At 37.4% G+C, this 25,227-nt stretch overlaps 1 protein-coding gene across 2 annotated transcripts in view; it reads right to left on the bottom strand.

Annotated features, from left to right (window-relative positions):
• SNTB2 (syntrophin beta 2) overlaps positions 1 to 25,227 on the bottom strand; it is a 94,220-nt gene that overhangs the window by 51,036 nt on the left and 17,957 nt on the right. For both annotated transcript variants that reach the window (XM_036832153.1, XM_036832154.1), the window contains exon 2: positions 262 to 475. In XM_036832153.1, coding sequence (XP_036688048.1) covers positions 262 to 475 — 214 coding nt within the window. The remainder of the gene's footprint in view (positions 1 to 261; positions 476 to 25,227) is intronic.

Raw genomic sequence — 25,227 nt, 5'->3', positions numbered from 1 at the left:
TTCATTCCCCAGGCATAACCATCATTAAGCTTCTCGTGTGTTCATCCAAAATTGATCTATACATGTACATATATGTGTGAAGTAAGTTAAATATGGAAGTCCAAAAATGATTCTCTCATCTCAGACTGATGTTTTCCTCTATATAATTTAGTCAACAGTCATATTATTGCATAAAAATACGTAAAGGGAGAAAGTAATATTGCAACATATCTGTAAGTTTGCAAAGCTGTGAGTACGATGTTCTCCTTAGGTACAGCTCACCTGTTTTCCAGGTCCGGCATGCTTAGGTTTCTAGCAGCAAAGCACATTTTGAGAGGGATGACCTTCCTGTCCTTGGTGCTGTTCTGGTGTTTTGGAGAACCGGAGTCCTCACTGCCACTAAAGCTTGGTGACTGGGGAGCTGCACCTTCCCATGGCAGATCTGATACTAACGATGGCTTCTTGATATATGGCGTTACTTCTCGGATGAATTTAACTAATGAACAAAAATCAAAGAAGAAGGTTAGTATTTTTGCTTCCTATGAAAAATAACAACTGAAATATATACATACACGAACTATCTGGCATGAAGTGAAAAAATACACGAAGTTAAAGAGCCAGCACACAGAATCTTAGGATTGGAGGGTGCTTTAAGAACATGTAATCCAAATGATATACCACTGCTCTATCCTAAAAACTTTAACTTCTGAATCTTTGCATATTGTTGCTTCTGCTTAGGACTCCTTTCTCCCTTTGTCGGCCTGGTCAACTACTCAAGAGTCATCTCCTCAGCAGCCTTTCCTGTTCACTCTCTCCAGGGTATTACCATTAGTCTTCTGCAGCAACCTCTAAGCACCCTGGGTTGTAATCCTTTGTTAATACTTCAGTTCCCCTGCTGGCTGCGAGTTCCCCAAAGGCAGGGTTTACAATTTATTCAATCGTGGTGTCTAACATCCAGACCAGTGCCTACTCAGTAAATGTTTGAATAAATGAGTGAAGGAAAAAATGAACAATTAAATACCTGAATTATCTCAGTAGTTGGCCATCATGAATGAATCTGGAGATAGATTCAGTACCTCCTGAGACAGCCCCATCTAGCTTTAGACAACTCAACATTTAGAAACTTGAAACTTCCACCCATTGGTTTGCTGACTACAGAGGCCATATAGAACAAACTTAATCTCTTCCACATGAGAACCCTTCAGATATCTGAAGACTGAGATGATCTCTCTCTTCTCCAGACTAAGCTATGTATCTCTATTTCAGTTCGATTCAACTCAGTCAACATTTTTAGCTACCTTCCAAGTATCAGGCATTAGGCTAGTCACTGAGAATACAAGAGTAACTTAGGCATGGACCCTGCCTTAAAGGAATGCCCAGTCTAGTAAGGGAGACAGCTATGGAAACAAACCATTATAGCTTTGAAAAACAAGTACAAAAACATAGTCAAAAACAAGGTATTTCTATTAACGGTAGCCCCAAATTAAGATATAGCTTTTAATATATGTGAAATGTTTTTCTTTTAAGTTCAATTTTAAGACATATAAAATACTTCTTTTACCTCATTCATGACTGGCAACTACTATCATTTGAGGCATTGTGCTCTTATTTCAAAAACTAGATAAACTGAAGATTATTAAATCCTTTTTTAGTAAAATCTTAAAAAGCATTAAAATGTCAATAAATCATTGAATGTAGATAAATCAGTCACCATTTCCTCTTCTAACATCAATATATGTTACATCAGTAATCTACATCCTCTCAAATTCCACTGTGGTAGGTCATTAGAGTAGTATCATGGGAACTGAAAAACTAGAAAGATATGATCATTATCAATGCTTATCAATGTCATAATAGCTAGTATTAATATTTTATAGCATTAGAAGCTTTACAAGCCTATGAAACTTTACTAAGAAATAGATTACTAAATCTAAAAAATAATCAGCTATGTTTCTAAAAACATAGCTAACAAGTCTTTAAAATATTGTTTCTTTTTTGAATAGGTAATACATGCATATAAAACAAAGTTCAGGGTTTCCCTGGTGGCGCAGTGGTTAAGAATCCGCCTGCCAATGCAGGGGACAAGTGTTCGAGCCCTGGTCCGGGAAGAGCCCACATGTCGCAGAGCAACTAAGCCCACGCGCCACAACTACTGAGCCTGCGCTCTAGAGCCCGCGAGCCACAGCTACTGAGCCTGTGTACCACAACTACTGAAGCCCGCACGCCTAGAGCCCACGCTCTGCAACAAGAGAAGCCACCACAACGAGCAGCCCGCGCACCGCAACGAAGAGTAGCCCCTGCTCGCTGCAACTAGAGAAAGCCCGCACACAGCAACGAAGGCCCAATGCAGCCAAAAATAAATAAAATAAATAAATTTTTTAAAAAAGAGAGAGAAAAAAACAAAATTCAAAAGGTATAAAAGGTTTTATAATAAAGAGTATGTATTTCTAGCAGCCCAATTCCCATCCCTGGAGGCAATTACTGTATGGTCTTCCAGCAACAGGCTAAGCATGTATGAAAATAGACACACATATGTGTATATACATAAATACACACAATGGTAGTATATTATGCTTACTGTTTCCACATCTTGCTTTTTTTACTTAGTAATATTGATAATAATCTTTTATAAGCATAGCATCCTACCGCTCACTCTACATGATGTGGTGACAGAGAGGCCTTTGGAATCAGACCTTGTTCAAATACTAACTACTAACTGTGCTTGCTACTTCAGAGCTATGTGACCTCACTTGACAGTTCTGAAGTCCTCATCTATAAAATGGCAGTAACACTAAGCAAGTAAAAATTCTAGGCACATGCTAAACATTCAATAAGTAGTAGGTGCCTTTCTTCTCCTTCCCTAAGTTAAAAAGCTAGAAAAGTTAAAAATTTTAAACAGCAATCAGTAGAAGAGGCAAAATTATTTTCGTATAAGTTATTCAAGAAGATCTGCTGAAGTTAAGCATAATTCTAGAAAATATAATAATGCTAATGCCAACATTTAGAAAGAGTTTGTGTGTGCTTGTATGTGTGTGTGCTTTCTATGTATAGTTATAATATGTGTATTTCTAGGTGGAGAGAGTAAAAGCTAACTGCTTCAGGTCACCAAGGAGATTTTTTTCATCCTAGAAAAATGAGCAGGGGCGCAACCAGTGTATCCTTTGAGCAGCTGACTCAGGCATTCAATACATGCTTTAGTTTAGCTTTGTGCTTTCAAGAGAGAATTAGATCACAATAACTTTGGCAGAAATTCTTACAGTTTCTAGTCACTGCCAATGGCAGAGAGTTACTTTTCAAACATTTAAGGCAGTATACTAACTTTTGGGCTACTAATTGGGGGAAACTAAAGACATTCTAAATGACTACTCCTGAATACTACAGTGGTTAGAAAAGCCCCCTTTATGATATACTCAGAAGTTCGTTTGATCACAGAGTAGCATCGATGAGTTGATTACTACACATATTTAAATAAAACAGGCATACACACATAGCCTATTGCATGGCCTTATTAAAAGAGCAATGAGTTTCACTTGAGTTGATGACAATGGCACCCATACCCCCATCTAATTGGTTATCCATAATGGCTGGAGAACCATAAATAGACATCTGTTTCTAATTTACCTGAGATTCAGGAAAGGTGAAAAGTTAAGGGTGCTCTGTCTGAGTCCTGTTCTTAGACCTCCCCAGTTGCCACAGTGCTTTAACCTGGATACCCGGCTGGATAAGCAAAGTCTCTACACCGCCACATGGCATTCAGGTCAACTCAGAAACCGTGATATGGGGACTTCCCTGGTGGTGCAGTGGTTAAGAATCCGCCTGCCAATGCAGGAGACACGGGTTCGAGCCCTGGTTCGGAAACATCCCGCATGTCACGGAGCTACTAAGCCCGTGTGCCACAACTACTGAGCCTGTGCGCCTAGAGCCCGTGCTCCGCAACAAGAGAAGCCACCGCAATGAGAAGCCTGTGCACCACAATGAAGAGTATCCCCCGCTCGCCGCAACTAGAGAAAGCCTGCACGCAGCAACGAAGACCCAAAGCAGTCAGAAAGAAATTAATAAACTAATAATAATAATAAAAAAGAAACCGTGATATGGGACTTCCCTGGTAGTCCAGTGGGTAAGAATCCACGCTCCCCATGCAGGGGGCCCGAGTTCGATCCCTGGTCGGGGAAATAGATCCTGCGTGCCGCAAATAAGACCCGGCGCAGCCAAATTAAATAAATAAATAAATAAATAATCTTTAAATAAATTAAAAAAAAAGAAACTGTGATATATTTCAGAGTTATTTCACTTTTCCTGATAGTTAAAGATCATCCTCAACATGCTTAAACTCTGATGTTTATAGTATTTTAGGTGTTTAGTTGCTGAAGTTAATCTTTCTTTTACGCACTGCTCGCTCTTACTGAAAATGAAGGGGGTTCTCCCCCACCCTAAAAGCATCACTATAATCCCTTCTCTTTAGAGTGACAAAAAACATATACATGTACTGTACACACACCTGGAAAGACATCTGGGAAGATTTTCAGCAAAATATCAATAGTGCCTAGAAATATGCATAGGACTGCCTTTTTTTTTTCTTTATGTAGTTGTGTATATTTGAAACTTTGATGAGCCCATATCATTTATACAAAAAACAAAAAACCTTATTTAAGAAAGGAAGAAAATTTATTCCGAAAACTTGCTCAAACTTTAAACATGGAACCACCTTAAACTAAAACCTTGTTGAACCTTCTAAAACTATAATGCACGGGATAGGATCCAAGATCCAACTGATTCTTACTGAATTCCATGCTCTAATGAATAAGGTTACAGGGGTCCATGTATAACAAGGTACACTGCTATCTTGGTTTGGGGCATTAGGCAGCATCTGATTTTAAACTGAATGCCATTTATGTGGCTTTTAAAAGCTTATCCAAAAGATACTTTATAGTGCAGAAGTAGCCTATGGCTGTGAACACAAGTATTCTGGTATATCAATCACCTTCCCTTATAAACATCAATCTCTCATATAATCATTATTTTCCTCTCTAATTTCTAATGCTTATCGTTTTCTTATCTCTTCAAGTGACCTTTACTATGAGTTTAAGTGAAACTAAATGGATCAGACAATGTAGGGAGAATCGTGCCAATATTTCCCCTGCTTTTGCAAACAAGTTTGTTTCTGACCTATCTTTAGGGTGGAAGAGCTGGCTTTTCATTTGTCTCACAAGTGAGTTACATTGACATCACTGTTTAAGTATTCTCCTGAGAAGTTTCTCCTCGACCTCATCCCAAGCTCCTCCTCCAAATCAGGAATCTGATAGATGGCCACCAAAAGCATTAGGGAGGAATTACTTATTTTTCGTAAAAAGCCTTTTACATTCTCAACTTACAGGTGCCTTTCAGCTCAAGTCTCTTGCCATTTAGGGTCTGAGTAGGCTGCACAGTCTAGGGTTTGGTGATGTAAACCTTACACGTGTTCAGAGTGACTCTGATTTCATTATACCTTTCCATTTTAAAGTATCAATAACATTGCACATTCTCTAATTTATTGAGCTCCTGCTATGTGCCAGGAACTGTTTTGGGAACCTAGAATAATATATCCATGGACAAAACATGCAAAAATAAAAAAGGATAAATGTAATGAATAAGTAAATTATATTCTAGAAAAACAAAAACTTACATTCACATAAACTTATGTTCATATATGTTCACATATATGAATGTTTTTTATCAGCTCTATTCCTAAGTGCCCAAACTGGAAACAACCCAAATTTCCTTTAATGGGTGAATGGATAAATTGCAGTACAGCCAGGGAACAGAATATTACTTGGCAATGAAAAGGAAAATGAGGGGATTCCCTGGTGGCGCAGTGGTTAAGAATCTGCCTGCCAATGCAGGGGACACGGGTTCGAGCCTTGGTCCGGGAAGATCCCACATGCCGTGGAGCAAATAAGCCCAAGAGCCACAACTACTTAGCCCACGTGCCACAGCTACTGAAGCCCACGTGCCTAGAGCCCATGCTCCGCAACAAGAGAAGCCACTGTAATGCAAAGCTCGCAAACCGCAACAAAGAGTAGCCCCCACTCGCCGCAACTAGAGAAAGCCCACACACAGCAACAAAGACCAATGCAGCCAAAAATAAATAAATAAATAAATAAAATTTAAAAAAAAAAAAGGAAAATTAACCGAGCAACTTGGATGAATCTCAAAGGTATTATGCTGAGTAAAAGAAGCCAGTGTCAAAAGGTTACATACTGCATGATTCTATTACTGAAAAGACAAAACTGTATGAAGACAGGCATGGGGAAGATGTGATGAGTTTTTTTTGAGCGAAGAACTAGCCTATATCCTCATTGTGGTGATGGTCACAAGAATTTATACATGGGTTAAAATTCACAGAAGTGTATACCATATGGGGGGTGGGGGGGAGCCAATTTTACTGCATAATTAAAAAATTAAAATTAAAATAAGTAAATTATAGAGTAAGTTATGAAAAATTAAGTGTTATGGAAAAGGGTAAACAGTAAGGGAAGGCGGATCAGAGTGCTGCAAGGGGGTCAATTTGCGACTGTAAATAAGGTGGTTAGGTGAGCTGCCTTATGAAGACATTTGAGCAATGACTTAAAGAAGGCGGGGAGTCAGTCAAGGGAATATTTGGGAGAAGCATTCCAGATGAGAGAAAAGTGTTAAATTAAGTAAGGCCAGTGTGACTAGCACAGGGTAATAGAGGGGGAAAGAGAGAAAACAGGGACATAAGGGTAGAGGGAATGGGAGGCAGCTCATGTAGGTCACTGTAAGGACTGTGGCTTTTATTCTGAATTGGGAAGCCATTGGGAGGTTTTAAGCTGAGCAGTGATATGATCTAACTTGTATTTTAATCATTCTCACTACTTTGTTGAAAATAGAGTGAAAGAGGGCAAGGGCAGAAGCAGGAAGACCAATTGGGAGGTTATTAAATGTGAAAGATTATGGTAGTTAGACCAGGGTGATAGGAGTGGAGGTGGTGAGAAGGGTCAGATTCTCTACTGAAGGTAGATCTACTCAGATGCCCTGATAGACTGGAGAAGGGGGGTTGACTTATCCTTAGGGTGGATAAGGGGGCTGGGGAGAAGAGAAGGAACAGCAAAAGAGACAGGAGACCCATGAGAGACAAGTCTTCCATAGAAATACCAGCCTAAATTAGTACCAAGTTTACTCAAACTGGAAAATGCCTTGTCTTGATCTTACTCTCCCTGACTTGGTTCCTTCCTCTCTTTACCACTCCTTGAAAATAAAAACTTTATGCTTGCTGTTTCTATTTTCTCCTTTTGCTCCTTAATCTCTTCTGAATAAAACTGCATTCTAAAGACTAGCTCATGTTTTCTTACTCACCCAATCTAAAGGCCCTTTTTCTCAATCCCTATTCTTGACCATTCCAACATCTGACAATACACTCTATCAGCTGTTTTTACTCCTCCTTTCTGACCATTTATTTTCTAATACCTGCTTCCTCCTCCTAGCCCTACAGTGTATTTGTTCCCCAAGGCTCTGATTTTAGCACTTTCTGCTCACTTTATCCCCTCTACTCTCTAGCAACTTTTTTTTTCTTTAATATTCATTTATTTATTTATTTGGCTGCACCGGGTCTTAGCTGTGGCAGGCGGGCTCTTCAGTTACGGCTCCAGGGATCCTTAGTTGTGGCTCACCAGCTCCTTAGTTGTGGCATGTGGGCTCCTTAGTTGTGGCATGTAAACTCCCGGTTGTGGCATGCATGTGGGATCTAGCTCCTTGACCTGGGATCGAACCCGGGCCCCCTGCATTGGGAGTGTGGAGTCCTATCCACTGCGCCACCAGGGAAGTCCCTCTCTAGCAACTTTCGGTGCTGGATCTTTAGATTTAACATACATCTAGAGAACCAATTTCTCTTGTTGGCCCTGATTTCTTTCACCAGAGTGCTGCCCCAACCCTTCAAACTTAACATATGCACATGTGAACCGATCTTCATTATCTTTAATCTCCTCCTGTGTGCATTGCTTTAGTTATTAGCATTAGCAGCACCATCTTTCTAGCCACACAGTGGCTAAACCAGTAGTGTAGCAAGTCTGGTGTAAAGCCCAATAATCTGAATTTTATTAAAGCTCCCCCAGGTGGCTGATTCTCATGCCCACGATGCTTTGGGAACCACTTCTCTAAACCTTTGTAGACTCCTCCCTCTCCCTAGCCCCCACATCCAATCAAGTGCCAAACCATCTCATCCCACCTCTGCAATTTTTCTCTAATCTACCTACTTCCCTCAATTCCCACTACCGACATGCTCTGGATCACCCAAACCATTGTAATGCTCCCCCCCCCTTTTTGGTAATTGTGGTAAAATACACATAACATAAAATTTACCATTTTAACTGTTTTTTACGTGTACAGTTCAGTGGCATCAAGTACTTTCACACTGTTGTGCAACCATCACCTCCATCCATCTCCAGAACTTTTTCATCTTCCCATACTGAAACTCGGTACTCTTTAAACAATAACTCCCCATTCTCTTTCCCCCAGCCCCTGGCAACCACCATTTTGCCTTCTGCTGGCCTTATCCTTTCCCCTCAGATAATTACACTGGCAAATACTGAAAAGAAAATGAAAACAAATATAAAAATTCCTGATTCTACCCCATTTCCTTCCACATGTTTTAGTCCTTTACTTAACATGGTAACATACATCTTCCCATGTTAAACAAATTCTTCATAAGCATCATTTAAAAATAGCTATAGAGCATTCCATCGTGTTTACCATAATTTATTCAGGCATTCCCTAATTTATTGGGCACTTACTTTAAATAATGCTATAATAAATATATTTTTCAGGAGAGAAATTACTGTGTCAAAGGAATATTTAAGACTCATGATAAATACTGCAAATTTCTCCCCAAAAGGATTATACCATTTTATACTCCCACCAGCAGTATATGAGCATGTCCACGTCAGTAGACTTGTCAACAGGAAGTAATCTTATTTAAAACAATCTTTGCTATTTTAATGGGTGAAAAATGGTATGTATATATGGCAACCCAATCTTGATCTCCTGCTTCAACAAATGCAGGATGTTATTATTTTCTTCTCTTTAAAAGCAGGAAATTCATGTCTCTATACTTTTTTGTCTGAAGACATGGAAGGAGTGATTTGTGAGTTACGACAGTGAGGAGTTACAGAATGATCACCAGAACCTTAAATCTAACACAAATTTGAGCAATACTTCTTTGGATTTGTTGTACTAGTATTTCCAAAGTCATACTTAATTTCCCATTATTGCCTTATCATTTAACTCTGTGAAGTCAGCTCCTTTTTTCTTGCTAGTCATCAGGAGGAAAAAATCCCCAGCAAAGAAACCAAGCATGTCCTCAGAAGCTGTACACGTGCTTATGTGATTTCAATGTTCTGCTTTAAAAAAATAACTATAGTTTGTGTTTGTCCTGAGATTTTCATTTCACTTCATTACCCATCTTTCCTTCTCCATTTCACTGAAAGGTCTGTCCAAGTCAATAAAAGTAGGAGATGTATTCTTTCTGAGGATCTCAAATTACTACTAAGATGACATGGAGAATTCAAGTTTCCTTTTAAACCTCTTAGCTACAGTGGAATAAATCCAAACAAACCAGAAATAAGGTATCTCTGAAATTCGTCCCCAGCAATTAAAATTTCAGGATTTTAAAATTATGGCCCTTTATAATAAATTTATGCAAACTGGCAAAAAAAGATATTTTTTTGGCCTCAATCAAATTCTAACATGGATATCTATTACTTTTATTCAAAAGTATTAGCTTTCACGCTTTTATGTATACAAACATAGAACCAACTAGATTGAAATAATTTGGGTCTTTGGACTCTTTACTGTATAATTTCTCCTTGGTAGTCTTCTTCAACTACTAATCTTATATGGTAAAACCAGTTGTGGGTCATTTATAAAGTAAATATTTAAAAAATGAATTTAAAGTGATTTTCTTTCAAATGTTTCTTCAAACTGCAAAAGAATATGCAAGCTTTTCAATTTTTTATAAAAAAAAGTTTTAAACACCTTAGGTTTGCATTTTTAAATGTTTTTGTAAGGAAGACAGCTACCGGCAGATTTCCCTGTGGAAACTACTAAATAGTAATTATGTATGTTTAGAATCCTTTATATAACTAATCCATAAACAGGAGACACTGCATTTGAAAAACTACTTCAAATTACATATTTTTCTTTTCCTTTTGGTGTTGAGATTTATATTTATTTCCTATGACAGATCTCTGTTTTTATAAGTCAATTCTACTTTTAGTACTTCTCCCTCCCCTGAAAGGAAGTACTGCTTTATGTGAAACAATGGTCCAATCTGTTTCATACCCTTTTTGCTTACTTCAAAACATACAAAGCAGAGGACTGTTGACAACAGTAGAAAAGTCTTGACCATCTATAGGATTAGAAAAAATAGAAAGATAAGGACTTTAATTTCATTTTCACTAGAGTAGAGGCAATGAGAAAGGCAATTTGCATAAGGCTGGTTAGGAATAATTTATATTGCTTCTTAGTCTCCTGCTGAAATATGAAAGTAGAGGCTAGTTTTGCTTTGTTTTTTTTTATAAACCCTATCAGATTCTTAAAAACATGGTAAAATGACTCAAACTCTATAAAACCAAAGGTAAAACTAAGGGTATCAGAGTTGCTAAGTGAAAATAGTAAGCTCTCAGTTTTATGTTTTAGAAAATTATATATACATTTGTATGTTCATAAAGTACTCAAGAAAAATATGCCAATTCGCACCAGGACATGGAAGCAACCTAAGTGTCCATCGACAGATGAATTGATAAAGAAGATGTGGCACGTATATACAATGGAATATTACTCAGCCATAAAAAGAAACAAAATTGAGTTATTTGAAGTGAGGTGGATGGACCTAGAGTCTGTCATACAAAGTGAAGTAAGTTAGAAAGAGAAAAACAAATACCATATGCTAACACATATATATGGAATCTAAAAAAAAAAAAAAGTTCCAAAGAACCTAGGGGCAGGACAGGAATAAAGATGCAGACGTAGAGAATGGACTTGAGGACACAGGGAGGGAGAATGGTAAGCTGGGATGAAGTGAGAGAGTGGCATGGACATATGTACACTACCAAATGTAAAATAGATAGTTAGTGGGAAGCAGCCACATAGCACAGGGAGATCAGCTCAGTGCTTTGTGACCACCTAGAGGAGTGGGATAGGGAGGGTGGGAGGGAGATGCAAGAGGGAGGAGATATGGGAATATATGTATATGTATAGCTGATTCACTTTGTTATAAAGCAGAAACTAACACACTATTGTAAAGCAATTATACTCCAATAAAGATGTTAAAAAAAACTAAACAAACAAACAAAAAATGTCAATTCGCTAATAATGGTTATATCTACATTTCAATTACAGTGACTTCTATTTTTGAAGTTAACTATTTCTACAATGTTTGAACTTTTAAATAATAAGCATATGTTCTATTAAATAATAATATTAAAATTAATTTTAAATATATGCCATCAAATAACAAAGAAAAACATGGATTAGAACGTAATTTCAGAAAAAGATTCAATAGCAGAAACAACGACAATGGGGGAAAAGTCACTATTCAATAAATGCTGAAAGAACAGTGGGGTATCAGTGTGCAATTGTCTTATATCTGTATCTCACACCCTACAATGCATTTGCTAACTACAGTTGATGCCCTTTGGATAATTTTTGTAAAATCACTTAAGTGTAAATACAGAGCAACAAATTTTAAAGTCAAATGAATCTCAGTTCAAGTCTTGATATTACCATTTAAATTTTGAGAGGTTTGAAGCACATAATTTACTTGCCTGAGCCTCAGTTTCCACATTTGTTAAACACTGAATACCACCTTCAAATGGCTGTTGTGGGAATTAAATGAGATAATGTATGAAAAGTGCCTAGGCCTGTGTTTGAGTGTTGGAAGTACTGAATATCAGTGCTTATTTGAGTGTACAATTAATACAATATACTCTGGACAAAGTATAGTAGAGTAGACAGAGGCTAAGATATGAAATTGAATAGACCAAATTTGAATTTCAGTTCTATTAATTATAAACTTAATGATTTGGACAAATAATTTAACTTTTCAATCTCAATTTCTAATCCACAAAACTCTAATACAAACCCTAATACCAATTGTCCTGAATAACTGAGAGGATTAAATAAGATTAACTGATAAAATAAAAGTAAACTGGTTAAGAGAGCCTGGAAGATAGCAGGCATTAAACATACATAATCTACAGAATGGGATCATTATGCAACATCAAAGAATATCTGGAAAGGGTAGTTATCTCCAGAAAGACAGCAAGTCAATTGTTCTTTGTCTCCCCTTTCACAAAAAGACCAATTTTTGACAGCACATAGCCTTCCTCATTTATATTTCTGTAACATTCCACATATCACTATTAAGGCACTTCTCATATGTCACAGTTTCTGTTTTGCCCGTCTTTTCCATTTGACCAAGGGTCTTTGAAGGGATTAAAAGTCAAGACCACAAAAGTCAACGATAATTACAACACATCACTTCTATACTGCTTATCTATCCATGGTTCTTCACTTTCTTCTAGTCACTCCTCAGAACTGTGTTGCAGTCTGTGCAGGGCTATTTAAGGTCCTGAATACATTCTCTTGCACATTCATGAGGCAAAAATTCTTGTATTTTTCTAGCACACACACAATCTTTCTATGACTCTGGCTTGACATTACACTTGCTTCCAACCTTTCAGAGCAAGTTTTATCCCACTCCACATGACATCACTATAACAATATGCATACTAAGTTTTAGCATAAATGAATGTTATACACTGGTCAAAATTTGGCAGTATAAAGTGTTTATAGCAGAAATCACTAACATACAGAAGATGAACTGTAAATATTGGTTGGATGAATTATGAAAAATTCTGTCACAAATATAGACGTATTTTGTAATCCTAATTTCCCTGTCCTGGGGAGATCATGAGAAATATTTATGGCATGGGTAAAAAAATCTAGTTAAAAACTGCTGCTAATAGGTCTAGATTAAGGATTTTTGCAGATATTTGAATAAAGGGTCTGTGTTCAACACCATCATCTGCTTTTTGAATAATATGTGGGACCGGTCACTCTCTCTATAGACTGAAGGTTATCACATAAATCGTATATGAATGATCTTTGTTGAGGTTCTCTTCAACTAAATTTGTTATTAGAACAAATCTATCATTAGAACAAAAGTCTATTTAATAAACTATTATCTACTTAAATACATGGTTTATGGATGAGCAGTTTGCTCTTACAGTGACATGAAAATTTAATCTTATTATAAGGAGTCAATAAGGGATTAAAACGTTCTTCTATAAGTAAAGAAAATCCTTTTCTCACAAATCCAATGTATATACTTTTATCTATTCCTGACATAAATGGTAGGAAACAATTTTTTACTCTTAAAAAAAACTGTAATGTTCCCCCCTCTTCAACAACAAAGAACTCTCTCCTATATGCAAAGCATGTAGGATATTTAAAAAGTTTACTATACAGACTGTGTCCTCAAGTTGTTCAGTTGAGGTGGAAAAGGAAGATATGTACCCTCTGCCCCAAATAAAGACCAATTAATAAAGGAGAAACGACAAAAGGTAATATGTGATAAATGCTATAAAAGAAGTATAAATAAAATATTACACATAATTGGATGTAACAACAGCAAACAAAATGAAATAACTGAAAAATACTTAATAAAAACACTAATAATGTTTTTCCACTAGACCAAAAAAAAAAAGAAATTCTAGCAGTTTAAGCACAAGGAAATCCTTATCCGTTGCAAAGTGGATGTCCCGGACTAGCTGGATACACCGGATGGTTTGTTTTAGATCGGCACTCCAAGTGATAAACTATAGATGGAAACACAATATTAACCCAGCACAATAGCTGTGTTCAAGGGGTCAACAAGCACTCCATCCTGAACATCCAGTCAGTCACCACTGGGGAACAAGAATACCATCCAAGTTTCCCTCTCTTTAAACACTTTGTAATTTTTCTTATTGTACAAAAGAACTGCTATTAGTAACTGCCAAGCTTTTGTTGTTACTAGGGATTTTCTGACCAGGTTGGCAGAATTAACTGAGTTCAGGAAGAGAAGAAAAGACAAAGATGTGTTCATGTTCTTTCCCTCCTCATTCTTATATAACACATGACTAAGGAGTTCAGCTGTAGTGGACTGAGAATTGTCAGAGTGCACAGAAACCAGCTACTGTACTGAATGTTAAGCGATAGTGTAATGCACTGGTCAACCCACAACAAATTACCGTTTTCACTTATAATTTGTTTTATTACTTCTTAAAATTAAGAGGTAATTTTTAAAAAGCTGGAACAATTTGAACATCAAAAAAATAATAGTGGTATGGGATTATAAATATCCATGAGACCACACTGATATAAATAACTGAATAAATAAGTAAATGGGAGAGATGGAACAGCTCTTATAGAAGAATTCCAATTAGGGAATTCCCTGGCGGTCCAGTGGTTAGGACTTTGTGCTCTCACTGCCAAGGACCGAGGTTCAATCCCTGGTCCGAGAACTAAAATCCCACAAGCCATGCGGTGCAGCCAAAAAAACAAAAAGAAGCATTCCAATTAGTAAGTGTCATGGGACTTCCCTGGTGGCACAGTGGTTAAGAATCCGCCTGCCAATGCAGGCAACATGGGTTCGATCCCTGGTCTGGGAAGATCCCACATGCTGCAGAGCTACTAAGCCTGCGAGCCATGACTACTGAGCCCGCATGCCATAACTACTGAAGCCCGCACAATCTAGGGCCCGTGTGCCACAACTACTGAGCCCACGTGCTGCAACTACTGAAGCCCGCGTGCCTAGAGCCCGTGCTCCGCACAAGAGAAGCCTGTGCACTGCAATGAAGAGTAGCCCCCGCTTGCCCCAACTAGAGAAAGCCCGTGCGCAGCAACAAAGACCCAACGCAGCCAAAAATAAATAAAAAACTTAAAAATAATATGTTTGACTGTATATAATTTTTAAAAAGTGTCAAAGGAATGAGAAAAAGAGAAAATCATCATTAGAACACTACAGTAGGGCTTCCCTGGTGGCGCAGTGGTTGAGAATCTGCCTGCCAATGCAGGCGACACGGGTTCGAGCCCTGGTCTGGGAAGATCCCACATGCCGCGGAGCGACTAGGCCCGTGAGCCACAATTACTGAGCCTGCGCGTCTGGAGCCTGTGGTCCGCAACAAGAGAGGCCGCGATAGTGAGAGGCCCGTGCACCGCGATGAAGAGTGGCCCCCGCTTGCCACAACTAGAGAAAGCCCTCGCACAGAAACGAAGATCCAACACAGCCATAAATATATAAATAAAAATTAAAAAAAAAAAAAAAAAAAAAGAACACTACAGTAATAACTGCTGCAGGCCAGACCCACTGACAAATGCTAAAATTAGTGAAAAGTTTAAAGAATAAAGGGTGAAAGTTTAAATAGTTATAGGATACCTGCAGTCTCAACAAATCTCCCCCAAGATATTTATTAATTACAAAAGGGAAAATAGTAACTTTATGTGGAGAAATTCAACAGTAATCAAGGTTTACATCACTAGTATTAAGACATATTGATGTCATGCACCCTACCCTCCCATATATACTGAGAAGGATATATCACTTCTGTAGTATTCTTGCTCAAAAAATACATAAGCTCTGTGTATTCATGACAAACCAAGAGACAAATCCAAATCGATAGACATTTTGCAAAATGATTCAAATGTTTCAAAATCGATTACCACAACAAGGTTAGTTAACACATCCATCACTTCATATAATTGCATTTTTTTGTGTGTGGTGAGAACAGTTAAGATCTATTCTCTTAGCAACTTTCAAGTATATAATACAGTATTGTTAACTATAGTTACCAGGTTGAATATTAGATCCCCAGAACTTATTCATCTTATAACCGGAAGTTTGTACCCTTTGACAAACACCCTTCCATTTCCCCCGCTCACTTTTACTTTTACTTCATTCTTAACGAGTCAGAGTAAATTTGAGAGGTCAGAATAATGACAAAACCAAAGAACAGTGTCATTCTAGAGGTATCTATATTTAATCCCAAAATTCCAAGACAAATATTCTTGTCAAATAATATTAAGTTATATTGTAGAGCAGCTTTGGATACGTGAAAGTTTGCCCTTGCAATTGACAGCCAATTTGTGTCAATATTCGCTTCCTATAATCAGTAAGAGTGCTTATCGTGAGATTATATTTATCTTCATGCATGCTAAATCCACCTCTCTCCTGAAGATTATTCTAGGAAAGGAGAAAGATTCACCAGTGTAGTAAGTACATTTGAATCATAGAGCTAGAGTCAATATAGCCTAAAAAAATTATCATATTTGAGAAGATTAATGAAATAGCTATCAATTTCAAGTGTATTATGTTTGGCCCCCTATACACACACACAGCCATCCAGAGTGTCCTGTGGACAAATACTAATCTAAAAATAGCTAACTTACAAAATTTCAGAGATAGAGGAGACCTTAGTGATAATTTTGTACAAACTGTTCATTTTTAAAGATGCTAAACCGAAACCCTATGAAAAATGAGGCTCAAAGAAATCAGAAAACTTCTTGCAAGTCACAGTCTGTGGCAAAGCCATGGCTAAAAACCCATGTCATCTTTTCCTGAATACACCCTTAACTTTCAGTTTGGTTTTTGAGATAGTGGAAAATCATAAAACACTATTTGTATAGATTACTCAGCCGCCAGTACAAATGAGTCATCACTCAAACTTGCTCACTGGGTCTGTATAGTTAAAACATGGAGTAATCAGGTCTTATCTAAGATTAACATGATACTCTCACGTGTGTGAGAGCAAGTGAGCACTTCAATTCATGTTTCAAGAATGGGAAAAAAGAAAAAGGGCAAAATACGATGCTGGCTAACAATCTCACAGAAGGGTACATTTTATTACTATTACTTTGCCATTAGCATATTTTAAAAATGCAGGTCAGAGTCCTTTCACCCTGTGGTAATTCACTTTTTCTATATCAGACACAAGACTTTAAAATTAATAATCAGGGATCAATATTTAACTCCTTAGCCTGCCCACACTGAAAGCAAATGGTGCTCTCTGAGCCCTCAGCAGCACAGAGGAGACTGAACAGTCAGAACCACTGTGTCCTTCCCTGCCGTGGGCATGGCAGCAACGGCATGGGGACAGGGTGGTTGGAAAAGTGGCACGGTAGCCCCAGCCAAGTTACAACTAAATAAAAAGCTAAGATAAGAATACTATTTTTCAAAAGAAAATTATTACTTTTTGGAAGAGACTGTGCTTCCATGTGTCCATCCATTCAGAACTTATATCCATACTCGTGGCTTAATTTCATTTCTTTGTATTTGTTTCTTTATATATAAAATCATAAAACCTATCCTTAGGGGGTTATTGTGAAGATTAAATAAAGTATGAAAAAGGATTTTAGAAATTACAAAAGCCATACAAATTTGAAACATTACTATTATGACCTAATACAGAACCTAACAATCATTTTCACCAGTTTCAGAAATTAACACTACACATGGCAAAAAGCACGGGCTCAATAAGCATTGGTTAAATGAATTAGTGTACAAAGTGGTTAAGACCTCCTCCCAAGGAGCACTACCATATAACATAATGGATTACATGAGGTGGGAATTCAGAAAAATGACCACTGTGCCTTTCTGAGTCTGACCTAAGCATGGTGGAGAGCTACTATGAGGGTGAATGAGATAAAGCTCACAAAGCAGACCAGGGCTCTGAGGAAACAGGCTCCTCTCAGCACCACCATCCCTGCATGATGAATAAAATACATCCCATGTCTTCAAGAAGCTCTAGAGGACACAAATATTCAATCACCATCCTCACTACTCATTTAATGTTCAAAAACAGATTAAGTGTTTTGTTTTATGTGTATAATTTCATTTAACCTCACAATAACCCTATGAGATAGGTACATTATTACTCCCATTTTACAAATGAGGAAACTGAGGTCTAAGAGAAAAAACTTGCCATGTGCTACTCTGCCGTTAAATAGCAAAAAGAAAGACCAACCATGTAAATACTACTATTATTTTACCAATGAATAAATAATTACAACTCAGTATATTAAGCACTATTACAGAACTATATATAGAATGTATTATACAAAGTAATAGGAGACTTGATCACTGAAAGATAGCAGAAGTGCCCCAGGCAGACAAGGTGGAAGTGAGCATGCCTGGCTGGGGTTATAGCATAAAGTCGAGAACACGAAACATTCAGAGAAAAGTAAGTAGTTAGGAAAGGCCAGAGTGCAGAGTTCAATGTGAAAAGCTGTGATCTGTTCTCGAAAGGTTGTTGATATTTAGTTAAGGGTTATCAGATACCATGAAAGGTAGCCCTGGCTGTTATGGATTATTCCTCCTTAAAGAGCTACCAAGGTAATTATACAAAAGAAAAGAAGTACTCTAAAAACTGTAAGACTTTTCCCCTCAAAGCAGACCTTGAGATCACTATTGAAACACAGATCACTAACTTCATAATATAATGGATAAACGTATATTTTTTAAAAATTGAGTTAAAGAAAGGATACAACATAGATCTCGCTCACACACTATACACATCACTTGCGCTGTGAGTAGGACATTAGTATAAGTTGTGTGCTACAGAGCTCCTGCCCTCAAGTAGTAAAATGTAATCAGGTCAAAGGGTTGTCTGTTTGCACTCCAAAGATACCTGCACAGGATATCTCAAATTTGGCCCTAGCGTAATCTACGAACCTATGTAAAAAAATAACAAAAGCCACATAGGAAATCTTTTTCAGTGCAACTTGTTTCTTTATTTATTTCAAGTTTATACTGAAGAGTAGCTAAAGAATGATTTAACAGCATTAGGATCTTTACATTTGAATGGTTAATTAAACAACCTTAAAAAAATACACATATACACACACAACTATTGTTGACATTTACTTAAGAAAACAGAAGTTGTTTCTCTCCAAAGTATCCCAGAATATTCTCCTAAGCACTGGTCCAATGAATGTAAGATTTCTTTTTTTTTTCTTCTTCTTCTTTTCATTGCTTTAAAACAACTTAACCTTTATTTTATTATTTATTTTATTTATTTATTTATTTTCACTGCACTGCACAGCATGCGGGATCTTAGTTCCCTGACCAGGGATGGAACCCGCGTTCCCTGCAGTGGAAGTGCGGAGTCTTAACCACTGGACCGCCAGGGAAGTCCAACTTTTATTTTTTTATTACAAAAGTACTCTGTAAATATTTTAAGATTATAGAAGTACATAACATAGTAGATGAGAGGGCTCTGTGAAACCTCCCTAAACAGAAACAAGTCTGGGGAAAGGTGGAATCTTTAATTTTATATATTTTCCTATTGATTAGGTTTTTCAAGTATTTGATTATTTTGTGATAAAAAGCTATTAAAAATAATTAAATAATAAAAATGCAGCCAATTCCTAATTAACAAATGCTTACAGAAGACATTTTTCTGTAGGGAAATTGGAGATTAATTACCTACATCTTGCACAAATAGTATTACTTACTGGAGAGATGAGTAATAATGATTGCTAAGCAAAAAGTTAAAAGGTAGGAGCCAAGAGTGGCTTCCCATACTCCCAACACTCCCTAACGAGCATAGTTTAAATGGTTGCATTTAAGTATTTTTAAGAAGCATTATTAGAAACTTCAGTTTTATTTGAGGAAAAGTCATTATCCCACCTTTTCCTCTCTTAAATTCACCTAAAGTTACTGGAACCTTAAAATTCTTTTGGGGGGATCACTAGGGAGCCATGTGTGTAAAATCTGAAAGAAGTAGGCTGGAAATGCTAGATACTGAGAAGAGGAAATGGGAAGGAAAATATTATCCAATTAAAAGAAAAAGCCATGATGTTGCATCTCACAGACAAGATGCCAGAAGCACCCCCCACCCAGAAGGATCAGTGGGCAAGAGAAGGAAGGAAAGAGGAAAGATAAAACTGGAGGTCTTTCTCCCTGCCTTACTAGGGGTCTGTGAAATATGAATTCTGGTAACAACCTCTTCCCTGGGATGGGACTGAGGGCAAATGAAGAGGAAGTATTTCATATTACTTCCCTTGAACTCTAAGAAAGTAAATTAGGTCATGCATATGAGGATTCTCCTTTTGCTAAAAGGTCTGACTCTGTAAATAGCCAATTAAAAATATAGCTTCAGGGAAACAAACTGTATAAATACCATGACCATACGTGAACAACGCAGCAGTAACATCACAAATAATTTCCATTTCCACTTCCATAACTGAATTCAGCCCAACAGTCAAACTAACGATTTGAACTAAGTAGAAAGGTAATTTGATGCCAAGAAAGATGTGGTAAACTGAAGAGTAGAAAAATACTTGTTTAAGCCACAGACTATTTAACTGAGATGGATTATTGAAGGGGCCGATGTTGCAAGTTTCCATATGTTGGTAGAGCATTGAAAATATCTTGCTTCAGTTTAAGACCGGATGTTCTTAAATATGTTTTAGGTTTCCCAAAGCTTAAATCTGTAGTCAGTTCATTTAGGTTGTGGGCAATGTATTTAACTTGAGATCCTTCCTTTCCATAGAGCAAAATTAATAAATTATCTGTCCCTGTGAAGAATTCGTGTTTCTGAAAGAATTTTAAATCTAAGCTAGGAAAGGCCTGAGGTGCTACGTCTAAAAGGGATTGTGGCAAAGTCTGACTTCTTAGAAACTACTGTCTCAACATGTTTTTCTTTTGAGGAGCAATAAAATTCCATATATGGAATAAGACCTGATGGCATGAATACAACCCAATGAATCTGGTGCCAGGTGGGAGATTTCTGGTGCTCCTAGTGACCTTATGGAAGCACAAGGACCGAGCAGCAATGCTATCTACTTCTGCTTCCTCATACTCTGAGCAAAGGAGGACAGTCCTCACCATTCTCTAGCTTATAAGACAACATTAAGAGAAGGTTCTCAATAAATAACAGATTCTTATTGCAAAAGAAGAAGAAGAAGAAGAGGAAGAAGGAGGAGGAGGAGGAGGAGGAGAAGAAGAAGAAGGAGGAGGGGGAGGAGGGGAGGAAGAGGAGGGGGAGGAGGGGGAGGAGGGGAGGAGGAGGGGGAGGAGGGGGAGGAGGGGGAGGAGGAAAGGGTTTGAGGAACTGTTTTAAATGGAAAATGCAAAAATCCAAAGGTTAACATTTTTAGAAATTCCAATAGTGCATCAAATTCACAACCTACATTTAGTGTGAATAGTAACCATCACACTGTCTTCTACTATAAGCTCTTTAAAGGTAGGAATTTTTGTTTGTTCAAAATAATTCCAACTAACCAGGGAGACGTGAGGACTTACTCCTGCCATCTTCATAAGCCTTAGGTGAAAACTGGGAAGGATGAGAACAACAAGAAAGCCTCTAAGCCAGAGAGAAGAGAGGAAGGAGACAGGGCCAGCAGCTACACACACTTAAATAAATAAGTAACTGCAAAGAAATTTGCCTAGGTCATGGTTGAATTTGATATGCTGGTAAGGGATCACAGAAAGGCTGGGAACAAAAAGATGTAGCTAAACATTATAGATATTCAGGTAATAGCTGAAATTATAGGAGCAGATGACCTAAACACTGGGTGTGTACGAGGGAGATGAATCAGGGCCTTATCAGCTCCTACTGCTTTGTTGACCTGCTCCTAAACTAGCTAGCACCAGTTTCTCCAGACAAGCAGAATGAGATCCTAAAACGATCCAGGTATGAAGCATAGAAGGGAAGGAAGATTAACATTGTCTGAACACCTATTATGTGCTGGTTACTTTATATATTTTATATAACCTTCACAATCATTTGACTGAAAAAGGAACTGAGGCTTAAAGAGTGTAAATTATTTTCCCCACATCATGCAGAACTCTAGGTCTGCTCGGTTCCAAAGCCAATGCTATTTCTACAATACAACGCAATTATCCACATAGATTCAGTCGGGTGTATTCTGCTCAACAGTACTTTTTCCTGCCCTGGAAGAGAGGCAATGCTGGCTTTCTGATCACCTTACTTTGTTGACCCACAGATTTCTGGACCTTTTATTTTCTACTGGACCATAATAAGCCACTGATCCCTAGCTCTTGCCTTGATGATAGCCCCCAGGCTGTGCCTATATTGGCTCATGACAGCTGTACAGCTTACTCCCATAGCTGAGGAGACACTGCTGAGACAGGATCATGAAAAGGCATGCATGAACAGCCAGCAAGTTAAAGACATGTAAAAGCAGAATTCTATGGGGGTCAAGACTTCTAACTCTACCATTCTCACTAGTGGAAGGGATAAGGAAAGAGTTCACAATAGTGGATATTTCAGAAATAATTTAAATCTATGGGATTTTTTTGTTATTTTGTAGCAGCAGCTTTATCTCCAATTACATTGCGCTCAAACAAATATTAAAATTCATCTTCCTTCTCACAGTAAATGCTGCAGATTATCGCAATTCACTCTCCACCCAGAACCAGAGAGGGCAAGAGAAACCCGACTTGAGATGAAATATTTTAGGAAAATAAATAGCAAAATTGATCAATCGCACATGAATAATTAAGAGTTGATTGCTCAAAGAAAATGTTTTAAGACAAACTCAAGATTATTACCCTCCAAATAAGAAACCTAAAATAACTGTTCAAACTTTTTCCTGAAAATCTGAGAATAATTTCAGGTTGGTATTTTTTTTTTGGTAGTGTTCTTGTGGACAATAAACACAATCTAACAGGATTAACATTCCGTCCAGCTGTAATCTGTACCCTAACCTGGTTAATAACCAATGATTCAGCAACTGTTCCCCACCCCCAAATTAAAAATACATTCCTTTCATAAAGAATTTCAGATTTCTTCAAATGGATAAAATGAATACCTTACTAAGCAGTATTAAAGGATTTTATGTCCTTGCCTCCTTAATCCTTTCTATTTTGCCACTGCCCCCCCCATTCAGTACATCAACATCACAAAAATAAGTTAGCCTGCTGCTTTAAGTACAGATCTGCATTTAACAAAGTCTTACAAGTTATAAAGACTGCTACTTTTGGTTCAGTGAATTTTCTCCCATTTATTAGTGTTAATGAGTGGTCCTTCCAGTTCTGTGACATTAATAACATTACAATGCTAATACTGTACAAGATGCTTAAATAAAAGGTAAGGCATCAAAATCCTTTAACTAATCATGCATTCACATATAATACTTCATTATGTCAATGGCAACTTTTAGGCCAGGATGCTATTTTCCTGAATGGAAAATATGGCTTTCCTGAATATTCCGCTTTAAAATCAGGCCCTTGGAGGCCCTGAAGGTGTAATGGGGGGCAATTACAAAAAACCAGGGAGAGATGACTCAGTTTGTCTCAGATTCCAATGACACACCACTGAAGAGGGAACATATGTAAATAAATAGGCAGCAGTAGTGTTTAGTAAAGGGTTTGGTAAAAGTTACAGACAGTCTCCTGCCATTACGCCTCAAAGAGAAATAATGAGAATCTTTAAGGTAGAAGAAACTTACCAGTCAGGTGAGGGCTACATATAGCAAAGAAAAGTAGTCAATATACAAAAAATTATTTCAAGATGACTCGATTGTAGGTCTAAACTTGAAACACAACCATGAAGCCTCTGGAAGAAAACATGGAGCTTTGTGCCCTTGAAGTAGGCAAAGATTTCTTGGACAGGAAACACAATACTACCATGAAAGAAAAAATTTCAGCTCATCTAAATCCACTGTTGAGAAATTGAGTAGACAGGATGAAAAAAATAGTCACAACACACACATCTAACAACAGACCTGTGTCCAGAATATATAAAGAGTTCTACAAACCAACAACAAAGAGATAAACAACCCAGTAAAAATGTAGGTAAAAAGACTTGAACAGACACTTTTGATTCCATTCCAATAAATTTCAAGAATAGACAAAACTAATTTATGGTGAAAGAAATTTTAAAATGGTTACCTAGGGTAGGGGTGGGGAGAGGAATTGATTGGAAATGGCCATGAGGGAACCTTCTGGAGGTGATGGAAATGTTCTATAGCTTATGTAGTGGCTACACAGGTGTATACAACTGTCAAAATTCATTGAAATGAACACCTAAGAACACATTATTGTATGTTAATTATACTTCAAGTTTTTTAAATGTTAAAGAGCCAGAATCAATCAAAGTGATAGTTAAGTGATCCAGCATAAAGAAAAACTGGACTTTTAAATTTTATCTGAATTTTTAAAATTGAGAAATATTTAAAATACACTAAAAATATAGAGTACAATACAATGAACATTCATGTAACTCAACTTTATCAATCTCAAAATTCTGTCCTATTTGTTCAGTTTTATTTCCTAACAAAAAGCCCCCATGAACCTCTCTCCCCGACTCCATTCATCTTCCCTGTGCCCTAGCATTAATCACATCCTGAATTTGGTGTACAAAAAATTTGTTATTTTTCTTGCATTTTTAGGTCACCTATATTTTAAACGACCTTTTCATACTTGAGGTTTGATGCTCTTCTTTCATTTAACAGACATACATAATACCAGAGATGTGATTGGCACTTTGTTAGGTACCAAGAACACAGTCTAGAAGAGCAGAACGGCTGACATAAAGTTAATTTCATGCCAATGTGCAGATGCTAAAAGAGAATATATTAAAATTTTTTGCATAAGAAAAATTCTGAACCTTGTCAAAATATTCCCAACATCTAAATTCCCAAATCATTGTGAATAAATTTGCTTGACAACAATGGCCAACACAAATAGATGTAATACACGTGTAAATAATTTCCCCCTTTCTCTAAAAGGGCACACTAAGAAGGGCAGAGAGGAAGGCTTTGTTTGGCATCTAAGTCCCAGGCTTTGGCTTTTCTTTGCAATATTCATTAAGAGAGTCTTGCCCCTCATGCAGCTCAATATCAAAAAAACAAACAACCCAATCCAAAAATGGGCAGAAGACCTAAACAGACATTTCTCCAAAGAAGATATACAGATTGCCAACAAACACATGAAAGAATGCTCAACATCATTAATCATTAGAGAAATGCAAATCAAAACTACAATGAGGTATCATCTCACACCGGTCAGAATGGCCATCATCAAAAGATCTACAAACAATAAATGCTGGAGAGGGTGTGGAGAAAAGGGAACCCTCTTGCACTGTTGGTGGGAATGTAAATTGATACAGCCACTATGGAGAACAGTATGGAGATTCCTTAAAAAGCTAAAAATAGAACTACCATGTGACCCAGTAATCCCACTACTGG

The sequence above is a fragment of the Balaenoptera musculus genome, chromosome 19 (genome assembly GCF_009873245.2).
Source record: "Balaenoptera musculus isolate JJ_BM4_2016_0621 chromosome 19, mBalMus1.pri.v3, whole genome shotgun sequence".
Taxonomy (NCBI): Eukaryota; Metazoa; Chordata; class Mammalia; order Artiodactyla; family Balaenopteridae; genus Balaenoptera; species Balaenoptera musculus.
Note: the sequence above shows the minus strand (reverse complement) of the source record. Positions and strands in the feature narration are given on the sequence as shown.